The following is a 16,073-nucleotide window of genomic DNA, read 5'->3' as shown; positions in this document are numbered from 1 at the left end:
AAGGCTCTATATCTGAATGCACGTAGCATTCGAAACAAAACAGATGAACTGAGAGCACAAATAGAAATAAATAAGTATAATCTGACAGCCATTAGTTTAGTTTAGTTTAGAGATACAGCATGAAACAGGCCCTTCGGCCCACCAAGTCTGTGCCGACCATCAACCACCCATTTATACTAATCCTACACTAATCCCATATTCCTATCACATCCCCACCTGTCCCTATATATTTCCCTACCACCTACCTATACTAGGGGCAATTTATAATGGCCAATTAACCTATCAACCTGCAAGTCTTTGGCATGTGGGAGGAAACCGGAGCACCCAGAGGAAACCCACGCAGACACAGGGAAAACTTGCAAACTCCGCACAGGCAGTACCCAGAATCGAACCTGGGTCCCTAGAGCTGTGAGGCTGCGGTGCTAACCACTGCGCCACTGTGCCGCCCATTACAGAGACATGGCTACAGGACGACATAGATTGGGACCTGAATATTGAAGGATATATGGCATTTAGGAAGGACAGGAAGCTAGGAAAAGGTGGAGGGGTAGCTCTGTAAATTAATGATGATATTAGCGCAATAGAGAGGGATGACCTAAGTTCAGGAGAACAGGATATAGAAGCAGTTTGGATAGAGATGAGAAACCATAAAGATAAGAAGTCACTTGTGGGAGTGGTGTTCAGGCCACCTAACATTAACCACACTGTAGGACGGGGTATAAAGGAAGAAATAATGGCTACTTGTCAGAAAGGTACGGCGATAATTATGGGGGATTTTAACCTACATATAAACTGGAAAGATCAGATGGGCAGAGGTCGCCTAGAGGAGGAGTACACAGAATGTTTTTGGGATAATTTCTTGGAACAATACGTTCTGGAGCCAACCAGAGAGTAGGCTATACTAGACCTGGTATTGTGCAACGAGATAGGATTAATTAATGACCTCATAGTTAAGGTGCCCCTAGGTAGCAGCGATCATAATATGATTGAATTTTACATTCAGTTTGAGGGAGAGAAGAGTGGGTCCAAGACTAGTATTTTAAACTAAAATAAGGGCAATTATGAGGGCATGAAAGCAGAGCTAACTAAAGTGAACTGGCAAATCATGTTAAGAGATAGATCAAAAGAGATGCAGTGGCAGACATTTAAGGGGATATTTCAGAATACACAGAATAGATACATTTTAACGAGAAAGAAAAATTTCAAGGGTTGGAGCCGCCATCTGTGGTTATTAAAACAGTTAAAGATAGTATCAAACTTAAAGAAAAAGCCTATAATTGCGCAAATTTGGGAGGCCAGTGAAAAGATTGGACAGAATATAAAAAACAGCAAAGAATGACTAAAAGATTGGTAAGGAAGGTAAAATTAGAGTACGAAAGAAAGCTAGCTAAAAATATAAATACCGACAGGAAGAGTTTCTATAAATATTTAAAGAAAAGTTAACAAAGTGAGCGTTGGTCCTATAGAAAGTGAGTCTGGGGAATTAATAATGGATAATAAGGAGATGGCAGATGAATTGAACAGATATTTTGCATCGGTCTTCACTATTGAGGATACAAATAACATCCCAGTATTAGCTGTAAGTCAGGAAATCGGAGGGAACTCAAGAAATTTATAATCACCAGGGAAGTGGTACTGAACAAATTGTTGGAGCTGTGGCCTGACAAGTCCCCGGGTCCTGATGGACTTCATCCTAGGGTGTTAAAAGAAGTGGCTGGTGAGATAGTTGATGTGTTAGTTTTAATTTTCCAAAATTCCCTAGATTCGGGGAAGGTTCCGTTAGACTGGAAAATAGCGAATGTAACTCCTTTATTCAAAAAGGGGAGACAAAAAGCAGGAAACTACAGGACAGTTAGCTTAACATCTGTCTTAAGGAAAATGTTAGAAGCTATTATTAAAGATGGTATAGCAGGGCATTTAGAAAAATTCAAGGTCATCAGGCAGAGTCAACATGGTTTTGTGAAAGGGAAATCATGTTTTACCAATTTATTGGAGTTCTTTGAGGGAGTTACATGTGCTGTGAATAAAGAGGAACTGGTGAATGTATCGTACTTAAATTTCCAGAAGGCATTTGATAAGGTGCCACATCAAAAGGTTATTGCAGAAAATAAAAGCTCATGCTGTAGGGGGGTAACATATTGGCATGGATAGAAGATTGGATAGCTAACAGGAAACAGAGAGTAGGCATAAATGGGTCATTTCTGGTTGGTGAGCTGTAACGAGTGGAGTGCCACAGGGATTTGTACTAGGGCCTCAACTTTTTATAATTTATATAAATGACTTAGATGAAGGGACCAAAGGTATGGTTGTTAAATTTGCTGATGACACAAAAAATAGGTAGGAAAGTAACTTGTGAAGAGGACATAAGGGAGCTAAAAAGGATATAGATAGGTTAAGTGAGCGGGGAAAGACTTTGCAAAAGGAGTATAATGTGGAAAAATGTGAAATTGTCCACTTTGGCAGGAAGAATAAAAAAAGCATATTATCTAAATGGTGAGAGATTGCAGAGCTCTGAGATGCAGAAGGATCTGGGAGTCCCAGTGTATGAAATGCAAAAGGTTAGTATGCAGGTAGAGCAAGTAATCAGGAAAGCTAACAGAATGTTATCATTTATTGCAAGGGGAATTGAATACATAAGTAGGGAGGTTATGCTTCAGTTATACAGGGCATTGGTGAGACCACATCTGGAATACTGTGTAAAGTATTGGTCTCCTTATTTAAGGAAGGATGTAAATGCGTTGGAGGCGGTTAAGAGAAGGTTTATGAGACTAATACCTGGAGTGGGCGGGCTATCTTAAGAGGAAAGATTGGACAGGCTAGGCTTGTATCCACTGAAATTTAGAAGAGTAACAGGTGACTTGATTGAAGGTTATCAGGGGTAGGTGGAAATGTGGAGTAATCAGTTTAGCCATGAACTTAACGAATGGCGGAGCAGGCTCGAAGGGTGGAGTGGCCTCCTCCTGCTCCTAATTCATATGTTCATATGTTATAATTATATCTTTTATCAAAATTGCTGCTACCTGTCCTTTCCCGTTTTCTCGGTCTTCTCTAAAGATCCTAGAGCCTGGAATATTTAGCTCCCAATAAAGCCCAAAATAGATCTAAAAAATACTGCCTTCTGTGTCTTTTCATGGGCTGAAAAGATTCAACCATTGATATAAATCTAAAATAGAACTTACAAACATACGTTGTTACAATTGCATATAATGTCCCCTGTGCTGTAATCTTTATTATGAGAACAAAGCTGCCCATCTCATTGTACCTGTTGAAGTGTCCACATAGTTCTGTGAAAATTTTCTCAATAATATGGATCAAGAGTATTCTAGTGATTCATGCCTGGTCTGCTACAATTTCCTACATGAAAAAAAGTTTACTCACCTGACTGACTACGAGTCCTGGTTTTCAACACCACTGGAATGAAATCCTTAAAACTATTTTTGCCTTTTCTCAGAGAAAGATCTGAGGGAAGAAGAAAACAGAAGCCAACACTTACTAATGAGCATTAAAACATTTTTGCATTTCATGCAATAATTAATTTAGTTTAGAGATACAGCACTGAAACAGGCCCTTCGGCCCACCGAGTCTGTGCCGACCATCAACCACCCAATTATTCTAATCCTACACTAATCCCATATTCCTACCAAACATCCCCACCTGTCCCTATATTTCCCTACCACCTACCTATACGAGTGGCAATTTATAATGGCCAATTTACCTACCAACCTGCAAGTCTTTTGGCTTGTGGGAGGAAACCGGAGCACCCGGAGGAAACCCACGCAGACACAGGGAGAACTTGCAAACTCCACACAGGCAGTACCCAGAATTGAACCCGGGTCACTGGAGCTGTGAGGCTGCGGTGCTAACCACTGCGCCACTAGCTCTGCAGGATTTCTACATTCAAAAGAAAAGGTGATTTTTTTGTGCACATCGTGGTGCGGGATGTTAGTGCTGGGGAATAGAACATTTCCCATTTCACCACCCAAGTATCACTGTCCCAGGGCATGTACAGCAGACCCAGGTGCATTGTAAAGCTGCTATTGTGCTGCCTGAGAAATGCATGCTAAATCCAACCTCAAAGTTGCACCCTACTGTATTTTTCCACTCTGCATACCAGTACTGTGTTGGTGATTAAAATGAGAAAGCAAACAGACGAAAATTTATTTTTGCTAAATAAATTAAAATCAGAGCTAAATTTCCTTTGATGACTAAAATTCAAGGCAAAGAATGAGACGAAAAGTAAAATTATTCATAAAATTTAGAGAGCACAGGCTTTGGTACAGATGTTAGAAATTGAATCAGACATAAGTGGCTGAGTTTTTGGTGGCCCCCCGAAGTCAGGAATGAAGACGGAAGGGCCCAAAAATACCAGCGTCAGGCAGCGTCTCAACTTCAAGGTGCCAGCAATACTCAACAAGGTGGGACAGGAATCCCATTCTCCTACCACTTGAGTCCAATTAAACTTGTTAAAAAGCTTGTTTAGAGCTTGTCAGGGGCTGACGTTCTAATTTGTAAACGGGCAGATAGCTTACTCACGCCTTTAGATACCGACCAGCTGAAGGCAGGCGGGTAAAGATTGGAAGCCAGTCATGGCTGCACCAGTTCATCACCCTGGCCTCATTAAGAGGGTCAGCGGGGCAAAAGGGTCTGGGCATTTCGTAAGGGGGTTCCCTTGGTGCTGCACAGGTGGCTGGGAAAGTGGACACTCAGCACCTGGGATTTGAACAAGGTTGGCATCCCCCCCCAGCATTGTGGGGACAAGGCTGCCGAGAAGAGCATGGCTACCTGACCCGAACCCGCCGACATGTGTCGGGGTCCGGCATTCGGGCTCGGGTTGGACACACACAGTGCTGCCTTTTGCTCTGCTGGGAGGTAAAGGGACGTAGAGTAAGAGTAAGTAAACATCAAAATTTGAACAGCCTGAGCTAGGAGTCCAGGACGTCAAGGCGGGAAACGTGCATCTGGACTCTGCAGAATCTGCACAGTGAGCGAGTTAGCGTCTCTATGACGTCATTGCGTTGATGCTGTATCTTCCTTCCATTCTATCCATCCAAAAGTGATAAGTAGAGTGAGTGCACTATGGATGTAAAACGAATGCTGTTAACTGGAGAATGTTTAGCAGTGGAAAGTACTGTAGCTGGAAAAGGAAAATCTCCTGTTTGGAAACATTTCAATGCTGTTGTTTTCCATGATTGTAAAAGTTCAAGTGGATTTGCACAATGCAAATCTTGCAAATTTCTACTAAAATATGACAGCAAAAAGACTGGAAATTCATCTTTGCAGCGGCACACTGAAAAAGGTTGTCCTCGACCTGCAGCAGGGCCAAGTCAGTCATACATAACTTCGTTTGTACAAACGAGCGAAAAAAACATACCCACTCACAAGAAATCAGAAATTACAGCCAAATGCCCGAGTCTCTGTTGCAAGGATATTTGACCTTTCCAAACTGTCTCTGGTGAAGGGTTTGTTGAGCTAGCACAAGAGCTTATCAATGTGGGTGCTATATACGGTCGAAAATCAACACCAAATCCAACTACAGTTTCATGAAGGTGTCGTGATGTGGCCGAAGAAAAAACAACTAATTTCTCAGATTACTGACCTACTGAAGGATGTGAATGTGGACCGCCGACGACCGTAAAATGCAGAATATGTTGATAACCTGTCATTACATCACAGTAGATTTTCAACTTAATGCCAAAGTTTTAACAACAGCAATGTTTCCACCGGAGGACACCAAAACTGGCAAAAACATTAGGCGTGAGATTTTAAAGCTGCGAGTGAATACTTTTGGATCCGACCCAGCAAATTTAAGTAATTTTTAAAAACTTCATTCATGGGATGTGGGTGACGCTGGCCAGGCCAGCATTTATTGCCCATCCCTAATTGCCCTTGAGAAGGTGGTGGTGAGCTGCCTTCTTGAACCGCTGTTGGTAGGTATACCCACAGTGCTGTTAGGAAGGGAGTTCCAGGATTTTGACCCAGCGACAGTGAAGGAATGGCGATATAGTTCCAAGTCAAGATGGTATGTGGCTTGGAGAGTAACATTCAGGTGGTGGTGTTACCATATATTTGCTGCCCTTGTCCTTCTAGTTGGTAGAGGTTGTGGGTTTGGAAGGAGCTTTGGTGCATTGCATCTTGTAGATGGTACACACTGCTGCCACTGTGCGTCAGTGGTGGAGGGAGTGAATGTTTGTAGATGGGGTGCCAATCAAGCGGGCTGCTTTGTCCTGGATGGTGTCGAGCTTCTTGAGTGTTGTTGGAGTTGCACCCATCCAGGCAAGTGGAGAGTATTCCATCACACTCCTGACTTGTGCCTTGTAGATGGTGGACAGGCTTTGGGGAGTCAGGTGGTGAGTTACTCACCTCAGGATTCCTAGCCTCTGACTTGCTCTTGTAGCCACGGTATTTATATGGCCACTCCAGTTCAGTTTCTGGTCAATGGTAACCCCTAGAATGTTGATTATGGGGGATTCAGCGATGGTAATGCTGTTGAATGTCAAGGGGAGATGGTTAAGATTCTCTCTTGTTGGAGATGGTCATTGCCTGGCACTTGTGTGGCACGAATGTTACTTGCCACTTATCAGCCCAAGCCTGGATATTGTCCAGGCCTTGCTGCATTTCTACACGGACAGTTTCAGTATCTGAGGAGTCACGAATGGTGCTGAACATTGTGCAATCATCCGCGAACATCCCCACTTCAGACCCTATGATTGAAGGAAGGTCATTGATGAAGCAGCTGAAGATGGTTGGGCCTAGGACACTACCCTGAGGAACTCCTGCAGTGATGTCCTGCAGCTCAGATGATTGACCTCCAACAACCACAACCATTTTCCTTTGCGTTAGGTATGACACCAGCCAGCGGAGGGTTTTCCCCCTGATTCCCATTGACCTCAGTTTTGCTAGGGCTCTTTGATGCCATACCTGGTCAAATGCTGCCTTGATGTCAAGGGCAATCACTCTCACCTCACCTCTTGAGTTCAGCTCTTTTGTCCATGTTTGAACCAAGGCTGTAATGAGGTCAGGAGCTGAGTGGCCCTGGCGCAACCCAAACTGAGCAGGTTATTGCTAAGTAAGTGCTGCTTGATGGCACTGTTGATGACACCTTCCATCACTTTACTGATGATAGAGAGTAGGCTGATGGGGCGGTAATTGGCGGGATTGGATTTGTCGTGCTTTTTGTGTACAGGACACACCTGGGCAATTTTCCACATTGCAGGGTAGATGCCAGTGTTGTAGCTGTACTGGAACAGCTTGGCTAGGGACGCAGCAAGTTCCGGAGCACAGGTCTTCAGTACTATTGCCGGAATATTGTCAGGGTCCATAGCTTTTGCAGTATCCAGTGCCTTCAGTCGTTTCTTGCTATCACGCGGAGTGAATCGAATTGGCTGAAGTCTGGCAAATGTGATGCTGGAGACTTCAGGAGGAGATCAAGATTGTTGCGAATGCTTCAGCCTTATCATTTGCACTTATGTGCTGGGCTCCCCCATCATTGAGGATGGGGATATTTGTGGAGCCACCTCCTCCAGTTAGTTGTTTAATTGTCCACCACCATTCACGGCTGGATGTGGCAGGACTGCAGAGCTTAGATCTGATTCGTTGGTTATGGGATCGCTTAGCTCTGTCTATCGCATGCTGCTTACGCAGTTTGGCACGCAGATAGTCCTGTGTTGCAGCTTCACCAGGTTGACACCTCATTTTGAGGTATGCCTGGTGCTGCTCCTGGCATGCCCTCCTGCACTCTTCATTGAACCAGGGTTGGTCTCCTGGCTTGATGGTAATGGTAGAGTGGGGGATATGCCGGGCCATGAGGTTACAGATTGTGGTTGAGTACAATTCTGCTGCTGCTGATGGCCCACAGCGCCACATGGATGCCCAGTTTTGCATTGCTAGATCTGTTCGAAATCTATCCCATTTAGCACGGTGATAGTGCCACACAACACAATAGATGGTATCCTCAATGTGAAGGCGGGACTTAGTCTCCCCAAGGACTGTGCGGTGGTCACTCCTACCAATACTGTCATGGACAGAAGCATCTGCGGCAGGCAGATTGGTGAGGATGAGGTTAAGTATGTTTTTCCCTCGTGTTGGTTCCCCCACCACCTGCCGCAGACCCAGTCTAGCAGCTATGTCCTTCAGGACTCGGCCAGCTCGGTCAGTAGTGGTGCTACCGAGTCACTCTTGGTGATGGACATTGAAGTCCCCCACCCAGAGTACATTTTGTGCCCTTGCCACCCTCAGTGCTTCCTCCAAGTGGTGTTCAACATGGAGGAGTACTGAGTCATCAGCTGAGGGAGGGCAGTAGGTGGTAATTAGTAGTAAGTTACCTTGCCCATGTTTGACCTGATGCCATGAGATTTCATGGGGTCCGGAGTCGATGTTGAGGACTCCCAGGGCAACTCCCTCCCTACTGTATACCACTGTGCCACCACCTCTGCTGGGTCTGTCCTGCCGGTGGGACAGGACATACCCAGGGCTGGTGATGGCAGTGTCTGGGACATTGTCTGTAAGGTATGATTCCGTGAGTATGACTATGTCAGGCTGTTGCTTGACTAGTCTGTGGGACAGCTCTCCCAACTTTGGCACAAGCCCCCAGATGTTAGTAAGGAGGACTTTGCAGGGTCGACAGGGCTGGGTTTGCCATTGTCGTTTCCGGTGCCTAGGTCGATGCCGGGTGGTCCGTCCGGTTTCAGTCCTTTTCATTAACTTTGTAGCGATTAGGTACAACTGAGTGGCTTGCTAGGCTATTTCAGAGGGCATGTAAGAGTTAACCACATTGCTGTGGGTCTGGAGTCACATGTAGGCCAGACCAGGTAAGGACAGCAGATTTCCTTCCCTATAGGACATTCGCGAACCAGATGGCTTTTTACAACAATCGACAATGGATTCATGGCCCTCATTAGACTGGCTTTAAATTTATTCATTAAATTCAAATTCCACCTTCTGCTGTGGTGGGATTCGAAACCATGTCCCCAGAGAAATACCCTGGGTCTCTGGGTTACTAGTCCAGTGATAATACCACTACACCACCACCTACCCCAGTCTGGGTGACAGATCAAGGTGCTAACATGGTGCTTGCTCTTAGACCATATGAACGTCGGGATTGTCAGGACCACGTATATAACACGGTCCTTCGACATTCAATTGATCCAAAGGAATTAGCTTCCAAAGCTCCGGATGTTGTAGAAACTATGCCAAAGCCTTGGTGACATACGTTAAACAGTCTGGTCTTGTTGCACAGTTGTCTAAAACTGTAAATCCAATGGCAGAAACAAGATAGAGTACTGTGTAACTGACACTGAATTCAATTCAGGATATTTATCATGAGCTGCACAAGAAACTGGAACAGCGTGGGGAAAACTACAGGCTGGAAAACATCGCCCCTGATGTCTTGCAGTTTCTGGTTGATTTCCTCCTACCATTTTATTAACCTCAGAGGGAACTCAAGGGAGACCAGTATCCTACATTGAACCTGGTAATTCCGTGGTTTGAGAAACTTAAACGACTCTGTATGCCACCTTCTTCAGATACTCCGATGTCAGGCTACAGCACAGAGAGTGGCTTCTGAAGAAAGTTGAAGTAAATGATGTGCACAAGATAGCAACATTTCTCTGGCCTCAACTTAATCAGCTGCGAATGTTGTCCAACCATGATAGAGACGAAGTTCATTCCGAAGTGCACGGACTATCAACAACTTTAAAACAGAAGACCCTGTGAAGGAAACAAAAGTGGTTGACGATGAACGTACAGCTGCCAAAAAAGCACTGACCGAATTTGCGGAATGGGAGAATGTTCATGAAGAAATGGACACAAATGATGAAGTGCAGCAGGACACAGCACAGAAGCCTGCTGTGTTGGCGATGGCAAACGAGCGTGATCTGCTGGGCTGGTGGAAGGAACACAGTGTTGCACATCCTAAATTGGCCAGGCTGGCTAGAAGTATACTTTGCATTCCGGCGGGGAGTAGCAGCAGTGAGAGGAACTTCAGCATAGCTGGAAGGACAATCAACCAGCGGAGGACTGCCCTTAATCCTTCCACTGTTGACTCTGCTCTTTTTTTACATGACAATCGTTTTTTTTTCTATGTCTGTAACTGAGACTACTAAATCAAATGTTCACCTTACTGCCTGTTGGGTGCTTCATTGGAGTAGGCTATTTGTTTTCTTTTTAATCTACGGTTTAACGCGATTATTTTCTGTTTTATCTGGTTATTATCACAGTGCTGTTTGTGGGAGCTTGCTGTGGGCAATGGCTGCTGCATTTCCTACTGTACAACAGTGACTACAATTCACAAAGCCCTTCATTGGGTGGAAAGTGGTTTGGGACGTCCTGAGTTTGTGAAAGGTGCTAGAGAAGTGCATGTCTTTCTTTGTAGAGAGAAAATGGATAATCTCATGAGAAGACTGCTTAAATTCATTAGGTTTTCAAGACATTGTTTGAAAGTCTTGGAAGAGACAGGCTGATATGGCTGACAGAAAAAATACTGTGTGTATTTGAAAATTATCTACAAAAACGTAGTTCGGCTCCTAGAGTTGGGATCTTTAATTTTATGTACTCAAGGAGTTGGAAGATGTTCAATAAATACATAATTGTATTTGATCGCTGTTAGATCATTTGTTTTGCATTTTAGTACTTCAAATTAGGGTTTCTGGGATGCTTTATCTTTTCTAAAACTGAACTGTAATTTTATAGAGGAACAAGACAGTCCAGTGTGTAAAAGCAATTAACAAGCAGCTCTTGCTGACTGTTTATCTGGCAGTGCTATAAAAACTTACAAAGATCTCAAAGGATAGAGGGACAATCTGAAAGCTTTGGCGGGTTGAGATTCACCCATGACATCAAATAATCTAGGGTAAGACCATTTTTTAAAAGACCACAATTGTTGACAACGCGATCGGTAGGTGGCGCTGTTTTGGCACATGCGCAGATACAGCATGTGCCTCGAAAACGTCACAGCCTGCGACTGTAGCAGCTGCCAGGACTAAAGATGGCGCTGCTCAAAAAATCACAGAGATGAAACCTAACAAACACGTGGCAGAATACAACGGCCGGAGTGAGAGAGCGGAGCGGGCTGGGGAGAGCAGCGCGGGGAGACCAGCGGTAGCGGTACCGGGGTGGGGGGGGGGGGGAAGAAAGGGGGAGAGGCGGGGGGAGAAAGAGGGAGGGGGGGGGAGAAGGCCAACCTGGCGTGTTCCCCGAGGAAGATGACGTTACGCGATGACGTCGTCTGCGCATGCGCAAACTGGTCCTGGCAATCCGGACCGCAGCGCATGCGCAGAGGGCCCGAGACCGTGTGCGCATGTGCGCACCGCGACGCATTCTGATGATGTAGCGTTGTCATCAATCACTTTGTTTTTAAAAAGTGATCTGAACCTTTATGTAAAATTGTTTTTAATGTCAATGCAAGAAATTGTTCAACATACTTTGTCAACATGAACATATCTTTTTGTTTTTGCTTTGTAGGCTATTCGAGGTGCTGACCATTATGTGTATGCTGATCAACCAGAACTCTTCAATCAAACAGTACTGTAGATCTGCAATACTGTAGACTAATGATCCAACAGCACTGGGAATCTGCAGTACTGTACATTAACAATCAAACAGCACTGGGAAAGCCTGCTATCTGATCTGCCATTTTTCCAATCAATCAATCTTTCCTTTCACTGAAATTTAGCTTCTAGTCCAATCTCTCTGAATTGAATTCACTGAGATTAGGAATAGCAATAAAAAAAATGATAATTGGCCTCTGTGTTGCTCATGTTCAAATCTTCATAGCCTTACACACCAACTCCCCACTCCAAATCTCTACTGCCCTACAACCTTCCGAAAACTGTGTTGACTAAATAAAGGGATGGGGTAAGGAAATCACTAGGTTTGTACCCCTGATCACTATCCAATGAACTCGGCCACAAAGTGCGCATGTGTGAAAGTTAGGGGCGGGGGGTGGGGGAGTTGGTTCCTGGTCCAGATTCCCCACAACTCCATCTTCAGGAATAGCCTTCTGATGGAATGGATGAACCGGATCACAACATTTGGACAAGGTAGAGCACAATAACTTGTTTGATATCATTAACTTCATTACGATAGTCGGGTCGGATCGGATCGGGTGCGAACAAAAATTGAAGGACCCGGGCCCTGGTTGGATTTGGGTTGGATGTGGTCGGGTCGGGCCCGGGTCAGGTTTCAATTTTATACCCGAGCAGGCCTTCACTGCCAAGAACAACCGGGTGACCACCTGCTCCAGCTGGTATTAGGGGCACCACCATCAGATTTTAGGCCCAGTGGCGATGAGCAGCAACACCCTCCGCAGGAAAGGCAGATCCCAGAGCCTCAGGAGGGCACAGAAGAGGCAAGAAGGACAGGGTGACAATGGAGGCCAAACCCTCAACACAGGATCGATTTCCAAAGACGAAGCTACCTGGAGAAGACCAAGAGTCAGTGCCACAGGAGACTGCGACTCTCCAGGCAGACAGTCACTGACATCTGTGCCCTCGTTGCCAAAGACCTCGCACCTCACAGCACTGGTCGCCATACCCTGCCAGTAGCTGTCAAAGTCACTGTGGTGTTGTAATTCTTCGCTTCTGGCTCCTTGCAAGGATCAGCTGCGGACCTTGGTCGCATTTCAAAACAGCTGTACACCACTACATCTTGCTGGTCCCTGATGTCCTCTTTGCCAGAGCTGGACAGCATATTCATTTAACAGACAAGTCCTCGCAGGGACAGAAAGCATTGGATTTCACCTCCACCATTGGATACCCCCAGGTGCAGGACATCACCGATTAAATCCATGCGGCCATCAAGGCACCCAGTGACTGACCAGTGAGATCCATCAACAGGAAGGGTTTCTACTTCCTCAATGTCCATCTGGTCTGCGATGACAATAAGAGCTTCCTCCATGTGTGTGCTCGCTTTCCTGACAGCTGCCATGACTCCTTCATCAGTCCAGACTGCTTCAGATCTTCACTCCAACCCACAAAGTCTGTGGATGGATCCTAGGGGAAAAGGGATATCCCTTGAAGACATGGCTACTGACTCCTCTGTGGGAGCCCCAGACAGAGGCACAGAGGTGATACAACCAATAGCATCTGCTCAGCAGGACAACCGTTGAGCAGGCCATCAGGCTTTTGAAGATGCTATTCCAGTGCTCGGACAGGTCAGGTGGTGCCCTCCAATACCCTCCTTCAATGCTCTTGGTCACTGTGGTGACCTACTATGCTCTCCATTACATGGCCCTCCAGAGAGAACTGGAGACTGAGGGAGATAACGCCGAACAGAGAAGTGCCCCGCTGCATACTGAGGTGGCTCCTCCTGCCAGCCTCCGGAAGAGGCCCTTCCTCCTCTCCCTCACAGACTCCAGCATTAAATCTAGGTCAGCAGTGAGGGGCTGCCCTACCTGGATGTCAGGCTTCCAGCTCTCCTGTGACATCTCGCTTCCCTCTGGTGCAGTGGAAGGTTTTGGCACAAACTGCAGATCTTCACTCCAACCCACAAAGTCTGTGGATGGATCCTAGGGGAAAACAGCCTCAGTGATGGCTGCCGTGGCATGTCTGAATGAGTCCCACATTTCATCTGAACCACCTCTGTTCCCGTCCCCACTGGCTCAAAGTGGACAGGGAACCTGTCTTTAAATCAATTAAATGAAAATCTGAATTTTAATCAATCAGTTTCCCACTGGAGGTTTCTGACCCAGAAACAGGCCTAGCTCCTGTTTCTCCCCCTCCATGGTGAAAATTCCAGCCATGAAGTATCAGCTGTAATTCAAGCATCAGTTTATTATTTCTTAATATTTGTCATGGTTTTGTGAATTGTGTGAGAAATGAAATAACATTTATGAAAAACAAAAATTTTGATGAACAATTCTGAAAGACTGGAACAAAAATAAAAAGCAAAACCATAGTTTTAGTTTTGGAAAAAGTACAGACAAAATTAACATATATCTGGAAATTATGATAAAAAAGACTGAAATAAAACTAGCAGTAAATGTCTTCTGAAGATTACATCGAATTTATAGAAACAGGTCATTCAGCTTAACTGGTCTATGCCAGTGTTTACACTCCACACCGTTCCATTCCTTTCTCCCTCATGCACTCATCCAGCTTCCCCATAAATCTATCTCTGCTAGCTGCCTCAACTACTCCATGTGGTCACAAGATCCACATTATAATCACTCTCTGGATAAGGATGTTTCTCCTGATATTCAAGACCCCGAGTTTTGGACTCTCACACATGTGGAAACATCTTCTCTACATCTATCCTGTTAAAACCATCTTAATTTTAAAGAATTCTGTTAGGTCACCCATCAGTCTTTTTTGCAGAAAAAAAAAGAACTCTGCTTGTTCTTCCTGACTGTTATAACCTCTCTGTTCTGGTATCATCCTTGTATTTTTTTTCTGCGCCTTCTCCAGTGCCTTTATAACCTTTTGGTAATATAGAATGATACAAGACAGAAGGAGGCCATTCAGCATATTGTGCTTGAGATCAGAATGGTGCACAGTACACTACAACAACTTGTATTTATTAAGCACCTTTAACATAATAAAACAAACCAAGGCACTTCACCGGGATGTTATAAAACGAAACATGACACCAAGCCACATATGGTGATATTAGGGCTAATGGCCAAAAGCTTTGTTAAAAAGGTAGGTTTTAAGGAGAGTCTTAGAGGAGGAAAGCAAGGTGGAGAGGTTTAGGGAGGGCACTCCAGAGCTTAGGGCCTAGGCAGCTGAAGGCACAGTTACCAATGGTGGAGTAATTAAAATTGGAAATGTTCAAGAGGCCAGAATTAGATGAGCGCAGATATTGCAGCAGGTTGTGGGTCTGGAGGAGATTACAGAAATAGGGTGGAGAGTAAACAAATCCAACTGTAGTTTAACCAGGATTCAATACAGGTTTAACATAAGCTCCCAGTTTTTCAATTTTATTTCTCCAGAATTGAACCCCAGTGTTTTGTTTGAATTTTTTATAGCCTTGTTTATTTGTGTCGCTACTTTTAAGGATTTGTGAATCTGTGTTGCTACTTTTAACGATTTGTGAATCTTTACCCCTAGATCCTTTACCTCCTCTATCCCATTCAGACTCAATTTTCAAAGGAGCATGTACCAAGTCTGAAGTCCAAAGGCAAGATTAAAATTAAATTTAAAAATGATTTCTCACACTAATATGTTGTGCTAAACACGATGCTTGCTTTCTTTGCGAGACTGTCAAATTTGATATTGTTACGACTGAGGCGGCAGGAGTGCACTGTTTATTCTAGTCCCACTTTTGCACAGATCACAACATATATTTAAATTTTCCCACTTACCGATATGGTCAATCATATACTCTTATTGTTCTCAGAATAAAACACACCAACTAGGTTTCTTTAATAAACAACAAAATTATCAATTTATTATAAAACAAGTCTTAACCAATAATGAAGTAAAACATACACACAGATTGAAATATTAAAACCCCTTATTTACCGTAGCTGCTCACACACATACAAATATCAGTTAACCAGAAAAATAAAAGGGATTGTTGTTTATAGCACTGTTACAAAGAAAACAAAAAAAAATACTTCGGCAGAATAAGTGTGCTTGGTTTTGGTTTGGCGTCCCAAATGCATATAGATGGCTGTCACTGGGATCTTCCCACAACAGTTCTTTCCAGGTGATGTTGAAGATCAGTTTGGGCAGGCTTTCCAAGAAATGCAGCTACAGAGGATTTAGACAGCAGAAATGCAGCAACAAGGGTTTTGGTCACCACACGCAGGATTTCTACAAATACAGTTGGAAATAGGAAACTGACACACTGGAAATGCAGGGTTTCTTTTCCAGAGAGAGAGATGAGCTGGGTCTTCTTGGCAGGCAAGAACCAACTGTCTTTTGTAACAGTTCAAACAGAAACTAAAAACATTAAAAGTCAAGCCTCCCGACCTCTATAAATCTTCACCTGCCATTTCTTGGTAAACATCTCCTCAAGTCAATAACAATCCCTGCTGGGTGATTATCCACAGACAGGTGCCTTCTAGTAAGACTTGTTTACGAGGCAAAATCCAGGAACCTGCTGGTGACCTCTTAAAAAAAAACACAAAGTTCAGC

At 44.4% G+C, this 16,073-nt stretch overlaps 1 protein-coding gene across 7 annotated transcripts in view; it reads right to left on the bottom strand.

Annotated features, from left to right (window-relative positions):
- Positions 1-16,073, bottom strand: part of LOC137377667 (BCL-6 corepressor-like protein 1) — a 355,666-nt gene that overhangs the window by 68,772 nt on the left and 270,821 nt on the right. For all 7 annotated transcript variants that reach the window (XM_068047573.1, XM_068047570.1, XM_068047571.1 and 4 more), the window contains one exon: positions 3,379-3,459. In XM_068047573.1, the coding sequence (XP_067903674.1) occupies positions 3,379-3,459 (81 nt within the window). The remainder of the gene's footprint in view (positions 1-3,378; positions 3,460-16,073) is intronic.

This window comes from Heterodontus francisci, chromosome 15 (genome assembly GCF_036365525.1).
Source record: "Heterodontus francisci isolate sHetFra1 chromosome 15, sHetFra1.hap1, whole genome shotgun sequence".
Lineage (NCBI taxonomy): Eukaryota > Metazoa > Chordata > Chondrichthyes > Heterodontiformes > Heterodontidae > Heterodontus > Heterodontus francisci.
This window is presented reverse-complemented; position numbering and strand designations above follow the sequence as displayed.